Source organism: Tursiops truncatus, chromosome 8, assembly GCF_011762595.2.
Source record: "Tursiops truncatus isolate mTurTru1 chromosome 8, mTurTru1.mat.Y, whole genome shotgun sequence".
NCBI classification, from domain to species: Eukaryota; Metazoa; Chordata; class Mammalia; order Artiodactyla; family Delphinidae; genus Tursiops; species Tursiops truncatus.
The window spans coordinates 108,004,413-108,011,872 of record NC_047041.1 but is presented as its reverse complement, the minus strand read 5'-3'; the positions used below and the strand labels follow the sequence as shown (position 1 = coordinate 108,011,872).

General features: G+C 61.0%; 1 protein-coding gene across 6 annotated transcripts; it reads left to right on the top strand.

The window, feature by feature from the left end:
- Positions 1-94: 94 nt before the first annotated feature.
- TMEM80 (transmembrane protein 80) lies at positions 95-5,766 on the top strand. Of its 6 annotated transcripts, none has more exons than XM_019950996.3 (5): positions 173-325; positions 2,225-2,244; positions 3,136-3,229; positions 3,318-3,410; positions 4,748-5,766. In XM_019950996.3, the coding sequence occupies exons 1-5, from the start codon at positions 313-315 to the stop codon at positions 4,951-4,953; spliced, it is 426 nt and encodes a 141-aa protein (XP_019806555.1). In that variant the 5' UTR covers positions 173-312; the 3' UTR covers positions 4,954-5,766. The 6 variants fall into 6 exon arrangements, with proteins under 6 accessions (XP_073665509.1, XP_019806555.1, XP_073665507.1 ...); XM_073809411.1 differs by lacking the exon at positions 173-325 and adding an exon at positions 413-722; XM_073809408.1 differs by lacking the exons at positions 173-325; positions 3,136-3,229 and adding an exon at positions 95-166 and having other exon boundaries at positions 2,225-3,077; positions 3,343-3,410.
- The last annotated feature ends 1,694 nt before the right edge of the window (positions 5,767-7,460 follow it).

The window sequence follows — 7,460 nt, the reverse complement described above, 5'->3', positions numbered from 1 at the left end:
AAGGGACGCCGTTTGCGTCCGGCTCCGAGAGGATGCCGGGATCGCGGGGCGGGCCGCGGGGCGGGCCGCGGGGCGGGCCGCGGGGCGGGCCGCGGGGCGGGCCGCGGGGCGGGCCGCGGGGCGGGCCGCGGGGCGGGCCGCGGCAAGATGGCGGCCTCGCGGCGAGGTGAGGGGCTGGGTGCGGTGTCGCGGAGGCCTAGGGGGCTCTCGGAGGTCGCCCCGGGAGATGGATTCGGTTGGTTCGGTTCCTCCTGTTGCGGGGAAGGGCGAGCTGCGGGTGCAGCTCGCCGGGGTCGTTAACCGGTGGACTTCATGTGTCCACAAGGTGAGATCCTGGCCCGGAGAACCCGTCCCGGGTCCGCGCCGCCGCTTCCCGTGAACGCGCGGGGCAGTGGAGCCACGGCGGTGAGGTCACGGCCCCCCCGAGGGGACGGTCGGCGCCCCCCGACCCAGTGGGCCGGCAGCGAGCGGGACGGGCTCGTCCGGGGCCGGCAGGAAGGGGACACCCCGGTTTGGAGTGGGCCCCGCCTGCGGGCCCAGTGGGACCGGCTTCTGGAGCGAAGGTTTGGATTCTCGCCGGGATTGCCGGCTCACGGGCTCGTCCTGTCTCGGTGGCGCCCTGCGCGGGGCGGCGGGGGGCCGGCCGGTCGGCAGCCCCTTCGAAGTCCTGACCGCTGGGTCTGTAAGAGCCCGCACCGCACAGCTCGTGGAACCAGAGCGAGGTACGCGGGCGGCCCCGGGCGCTCACTCGGCCGGATGGAAAAGGCCAATTTCCACATCTCAGCTGTCAGGCTCCGAAACTACTCGTGCGAGGAGAGGCTGGGACTAGACGGGAGCGGTGAGCTGGGCAGCTGACAAAGAAGCAGACTCTGTGGTCTGAGCTTCAGACAGAGTTTCCCGGCACCGGGGTTCCCAAGCGCCAGACCTTTGTGCAAGGCCACGGGTACTGAGGTTCGCGCGTTTTCATTTGGTGGAAAATTACGTTTACACCAGAGCTGTCCGCTTCACACCCCTCGTATATCACCCAAGGAAAAACATTCTTTCTCTTTGCTTTCACATTTAACTTCTGACGGCCACATTGTTATTACAGTGAATCACTGACAAAAAATGCGAAGTTCTAAAAGCCACGGTTATCTTTAGTCAGAATGAGCCTCTTTCTGTAGGTCTGAAATCGTTAGCGCAGCATATCTAATTGTAGCTACCCTTCATGTCAATTATTTAAATCCCGTGGCGCTGAAGGTTTTTCAACAGCATTTTTTCCCTGAGCCCCATCATCTCAAGCATAACAATGGGCAGCTGGCAAGTAGATCTGACGTTCTGAAGCGAACTGTCAAGAGAAGGGTCAGAAGGGAGCAAAATCCCGATCAACGTGAAATCCACTCAAATAATGACAGGTATCGAGGCAGCCTAGTTTAGCTTGGGCCTGGGAAAAGAAGGGATCGGGTTTAGAGAGCACCCTTCCCATATCGCGATGAAGGTGTATTAATGATCTGTGCTCGGCACCCTCTGAGGCTCCCCGTGCTCAGCACGTGCTGCCTCTCCGTCACCCGTGTCCTGTGCTGACCCAGGTAAGACCCCCACCTAAGTGAGACTCCCAGAGGACCTCGAATCTGCCAAGGAAGTGAAGGCTCACCCAGGCTGGGAGTTTCTCTCGCCCCCTGGGGACTAAGGAGGAAATGGAGTAGGAGAGAGCAGCGTCCTACTCGCTGCTGGCAAATTCGGAGTCGTTACTGGCGCGTCACCGTACGCTGTCATCTGAAGACGCGGGCAGAATGTGTAACTGCTGTGTGGCGGGAGAGGGTTGGAAAGGGACTAGATGGCTGGCTTAGGAGATTCTTATTCGGGGACGGATATTTGGGGCCATGAATAGAATTCCAGAGGAAAGCAAACATCTGTTATCAATGACAGAGACTTGTAACCTGAATCAAAAAACGTTTTCATCTATGTACGTGTGGCAGATACGAGCTGAGAAAAGCTGTGTGTCTGGTTCCTCTCCTGGCATCTGGCCTCAGGTGTGGACCTGGGCTTCGCCTGTGCGTACGCCCTGACTCCCAGCCTCAGGTTCAGAAAAGCAGATGGTCAGATCCTCCTTGGAGGGACAGTGGGTGCAGAGGTGCTGGAAAGGAACCTAGCTGCGGGCCATAAATCCGCGGCAACAGGAGAACAGGCCGCTGGAGCATCCTGGTAGGACTTGGGACCTCTCTGACTGTACCTTCTCTTCCAGGGACAGCTTCCTCCACGGTGGTATCCCGCTGCTGCATCCCTGTGGCCCTCCGTCAGCCCAAGACTCAGGCCTCCCAGGCCCCTGAAGTCGGCTCTCCCGCTGCCACATCCCTGTGGCCCTCCGTCAGCCCAAGACTCAGGCCTCCCAGGCGCCTGAAGTCGGCTCTTGGCCCCTGCCTTTTGCTGCTTTAAGCCCCCAGCCCCCAGCCCCACCTTCCCTATAAGTTCTGAGTAGTCATTCCACTGAGTGGGAAGGGCGTCCACTAACAGGTGGAGAGAGTTGATACAACCTCCTCCGCTGGTGCCTCCTGCCCAGCCCCTCGCCGAGGGGTGGCTGCCTGACTCCCTCCGGGCCCAGGGGGGCAGGAGCGCGAAAACCCCTCACTTGGAAAACTTACAGACTTGTTTTAGCGTAAACAAATACGAAGTGTTCAGAGCTCAGGAAAGTTGCTAGTGGATATTAAACTGCCCCCCAAAAAAGAGAAAGACATTTTCTTTGAAGAAAGTGAAAAAGGTCACTTTTTGCTCTCAATGTTATAACTGGGACCTAGGTCAGGGTGATGCCACCTGAGGAAGCCCGGGGTGCCGAGGCCGTCCTGCCTGCAGTCACCAAGGATGTGCCCGGTCCTCTTGCTCTAGGCTAGTATGTCCCCTGGGGGGGAGCCCCAGCCCCACCCCGGAGCCCACAGGAGCCCTGCCAGGTGTGGTGGCACCAGGAGGGGTGTCAAAGGAAGCCAGGCAGGGGGCTGTCGGCCACGTCTTCGTGGCCACCGGCAGGTGCCTGGGCTGGACCCACGTGTTTGCAGGGCCTCTGGACAGGTGGCGGAGCAGCCCCTTCTGTCCACTCTCCCCAGGTGGGTGCCCTCGGGCAGGGTCATTTGCTGGGCCTGAGAGTCCTTAACCGCTGGCCAGCTCTCATCGCTCCCTCTTCAGATGCTGCTCTATCTGAGTGGAATGTACTATGCCCTTTATTTCCTAGCTACGCTCCTGCTGGCCGTGTATAAAAGTAAGTCTCGTGCGAAAAGGCAGCTCAAAGGTGTGGGTACCCTGCGTCCTGCAACAGGGGCTCAGCTTTGTTGCCTGTTTTTCTCCAGGCCAGGTTTTCACTTACCCTCACAGTTACCTGGTCCTCGACCTGACTCTGCTCTTTCTGATGGGGATTCTGGAAGCAATTCGGTTATACTTCGGTGAGTTGACTGAAAACCACATAGTACTTGAGATTGTTGCTAGGTTTATGTGCGAACCTTTACATGTGGATCATTTTGTAACGTGGTTCTTAGAGACACTTTTGATTTAAACTGCTTACGCATGGTTTTGCAGGCCTCGCCTTACAGTGTCATTAAGTATTAATTTGTCCAGAAGCTTTGTCCACAAGACGAAGAATATTGGCCACGTCCTTGGTGGGGATGCTTCCTGTTTGGAAGCATGTTGTGCAAAAGCTGCTGGGTAACAAACAGCACCGAGGTTAGAACCCAGCTCAGTCATCAACCCCGGGGCCCTAAAACACTCACCCCCACCCCCTTCCTCCCCTTCCGTTGGCCTCAGTGGTCAGGAGGAGAAGGATCTGGAAAGTTCTGTCAGGACCCCACCAGGGCAGCAGGGCCTGGAGGGTGAAGGCTCCGTCGCCTCCCCAGTGCGGCTCCTGGACGCCCCCAGCCAGAATCTTGCTCGGCCGACTCCCCTCACGTCCTGAAGCTGAGACAGTATAGGAGCCCCGAGAGAGCTCCCCCGCTCCCTCCACAGCTCACCATCAGGGCCCACGTCTCCCCATTCCCAGCCACAGGCACACAGATGTGAGCACATCTCTTCTAAACGGGATCACGCTGTGTGTTCCGCTGACGCGTCTGAGAAACGCTCTTGCCTCTGGAATGGCTGATAGAACAGCCGGCACATCCCGGGCCCCTGCACACGCAGACCCCCGACACAGACAAGCCCGTGCCCATGGGAGGGTGGCAAACGGCACTAGAGTCGCTGGGCATCCGCAAGTCCCTCACGCTCCAGGGGCACCCTGGGCACCCGTGGCCGGGACAGCTGGAGATCAGCGTCTTCCATGCTGACCCATTTGTTTGTAAAACATGCAGTTGCTTTGTTTTTTGTAAATGTGCGTGAAATTTTCCACGACGACCTTAGCCCAAAGTGAACTATTTTTGGAAATTTTAAACAAAATCTTCTCAGTCAATGTGGAATTAGGAAAAGGTGTCAGAATACAGTTGGAATTGTCTTTAGAAAACCAGATTCCCTCTCCCACCCACACAACTGACCCAAAGACCAAGAGTAGAACATCACAGCCTCGGTTGGCTTTCTTCCTCACTAAGGAAGACATGCCCCTTTTTGCGTTTGCTTTCCGACACTTTGAAGAGTCCCCTGCAGTGGTCACAGTGGGAGCTTTCACTCAAGTCCTCAAGCATCACATGGTGGTCAAAGCTGGCACGGGTCTCACGGCCACTCTTGAGGGGGTCAGCGCTCCCGGGCCCGTGCGTCCCAAAGCCCGGCGCTCACCCAGCACGTCTGTTCTGCTTTCCAGGCACCAAGGGCAACCTGATGGAAGCCGAGGTACCGCTGGCCGCCAGCCTGGTCCTCACGGTGGGCGGTGCCCTGCTGTCCGTCTACTTCCTGCTCTGGCAGACCCTGGTGCTGTGGGCAGACTCGGCCCTCAGCGCCGTGCTCCTGGCGCTCCACGGCCTGGAGGCCGTCCTGCAGGCGGTGGCCATCGCCGGCTTCGAGGGCTAGGTGGGCAGTGCCCGGCCCGCGGGACAGCCCTGGGCAGGAGACCTTCCTCAGAGCCAGACTGTGCCCCAGCCGTCACCTCCCCCACTGACAGTTGCTGAGCGGGAAGGACATCTTCGTGCTGACCTGCCTCAGTGTTTGTTAGAGGGTCAGATGGTGTGGAGGGTCTGTGAGGCGGAGGTGGGGTCGGGAACCAGGGCAGAACAAGGTGCTGGGCAGGGGCTGGGTGTGGCGGAAGCAGGGGTGGGGCTGTCCCCGCCGGTCTGCGGGGAATCGCGGGGACATCTCGGGCTGGTGGGGGTCTGGCTTCAGCAGCCACCGACATCCGGGGTGCAGAGGGGAACGAGGCCTTTGGAAGGCAGGCAGCCGGGCCAGTGCCCTCGCGGTGTCCGTGGCATCTCCCTCTCAGGCCGGGATCGGCGGTCTCTGCTCTCCCTGCAGCTTCGGGGTGGCACAGGGACCAGGGGTCCTGCTCTGCGGGCCAAGCCTCGGGCAGGTGGTGCGCTCTGCCGCGCACAGGAGGCACCTGCCGAGGGCCAGGCAACTCGGGGCTGGGGGCTTTCCTTTCCCTTGGGGGCTCTGGAGAAAGGCGAAGGTGACCTGGAAGCCCCAGCGCAGAGGGGGGGAGGAGAGCTGGAGAGGCCCCCGTAGGGGTGCTGTCTGCAAGTGCTCCTGGAAGGGGTCTGCGCCGATGTTTCCTAGTGACTCCCCTTGGTCTCAATTTCACATTTTCTAAGTCTCGAGTAACGTTGTGTTTGAGCATCTGGATAGTCTCTCTTCACGGTATTTTTAAATAAAGAAGCTTCTCTACCTCTCTGAACTGCTCCTGGCTGCAGCCACCTGTCTCCTCCAGGGTTCTCCCTTCATCCCTCAGGGCACAGGCCGCGTGCCCGCTGCAGGCCCCACACAGCAGCCCTGGAGCTGCGCTCCCCCAGCCTGGGCCTCCCCGGGGCTGGCCTCAGTGAGGGGGACTGGTGGTGTCAGCCTCGTCAGTCTTACCCTTAGGGGGCCAGTGGGAGCAGAGAGCTCTCTGCTCCGCCAACTTCTTTAGCTCAGGACCAGCGTGCGCCTCTAGCCCCGAAGGCCAGTGGGGGTGTCCCCCTGCTTACCCTCCTGTGCGCTCATCAGGGCTCCACCCTCTCCCGCCCACATGGGCTCGGGGAGGCCGCGATGGCCACACCTGCTGTCTTTGGGAACCTCAGCCCCTCCCTTGCAGACCCAGGCAGCAAGATACCTGTTGTCCTCCCGGTTCACAGCCTGCCCGAGAGTCTGGACCAGGCCCTTGGCATCCCCATTGCTTTGGCCACGGGGCATACCACACCCAAGGTGGCCACCGAGCAGCCTGGGACTCGAGGCCCCCAACTGCATTCTTGAGGGCATCAATGCTCCCAATCACGTTGATTTCAGAAGCAGAGACCTCCCACCTCAGCTGCTCCCCTCCCTGCGTGTCTCCCACATTTTGCCCTTTCAGGCTCAGACTCCTGGAAGGGCTGGCGTGCCGTCCCCTGTGGGGACGTCGTCAGCAGAGGGGAGACGGAACCAGGAAGCCAGGCCTTGCCAGGGCTCTGCGGCAGGGCGGGGCTGGAGGACGAAGGCCACTCCCTGTACCCCTGTGCGAGCTCACCAGTAACACCCCAGACAGGCAGGAAGGCCCTGGCGATATGGGGAGGGACAATGCCGCTGGCCTTCCAGGACACTGTGTCTCCTTAGCTGGGGCTCCTGGCAAACACCAGCTGCGCGGCCTTCTAGGACCACGTCCTGGCACACCTTTCCTGCTCCCCCCACCCCAGGACAACAGCGGGAGCCTTGGGGTGCCTGGGGGTGCCCACCACCACCTGGCCTGCCCTCCTTACCCAGCTTGGTGGGCACGGCCATCCTGGGGATCAGTTCAGCAGGAGGAAAGGCAGAACGGCGGGCAGAGCTTGGGGCCTGGCCTAAAGCGGGGGTCACTGCCGGGAGCGCTCTCACACCAACGCTGCCCTGGCACTCAAGGACAGCATAGGCCACAGGCGTCCCGACGCCCCCCTCCCCGGCCGTGGGATAACCCCGCTCCTCAGGGGGTGCCCACGCTGGGCTGGGCGACACAAGGAAAGAGACTTCAGGAGTTCCTAGATCGTGGAGGAGGTATCCCTGCCCCCGACCTGGCAAGCTCAGGGAGCTGGACTGCAGGACCTCTGGCCCATGGTCCTACCTTTGAGACTCAGTCAGACTAAAGCCTGGCCCTAGCGCTCCCTCCAGACCAGAGGGGCCCCAGTGGAAGAGGATGGGACTCGGCCCCGGGTCCTGGGGCACCTGAGGCTGGGGGCACCTGGCAGGGGCAGGTCTGACCTCCCCAGGACTCCACGCCACTCCTCTGGGGTGCAGGCAGCTGGGCTTGCCCCGGGTAGATCTCAGAGCAGCGTCGGGGCGCGCTGTCTCCCAGAGCACCCCAGCGAGGGATGGGCTCCAGGCCCCGCCCACCCGTCCACCAGCGCCCCCGCTTTAGGGGTGGGGTTTGCGCAGAGGGACCC

What these genes read in the sequence shown, in the direction of transcription:
- TMEM80 (XM_073809408.1), top strand. Translation starts at nt 2,869, where the DNA reads ATGTCCCCTGGGGGGGAGCCCCAGCCCCACCCCGGAGCCCACAGGAGC. An exon ending in CTTCTGTCCACTCTCCCCAG is followed by an intron (nt 3,078 to 3,342) that starts GTGGGTGCCCTC and finishes TTACCCTCACAG; the next exon opens with TTACCTGGTCCTCGACCTGA. An exon ending in AGCAATTCGGTTATACTTCG is followed by an intron (nt 3,411 to 4,747) that starts GTGAGTTGACTG and finishes TCTGCTTTCCAG; the next exon opens with GCACCAAGGGCAACCTGATG.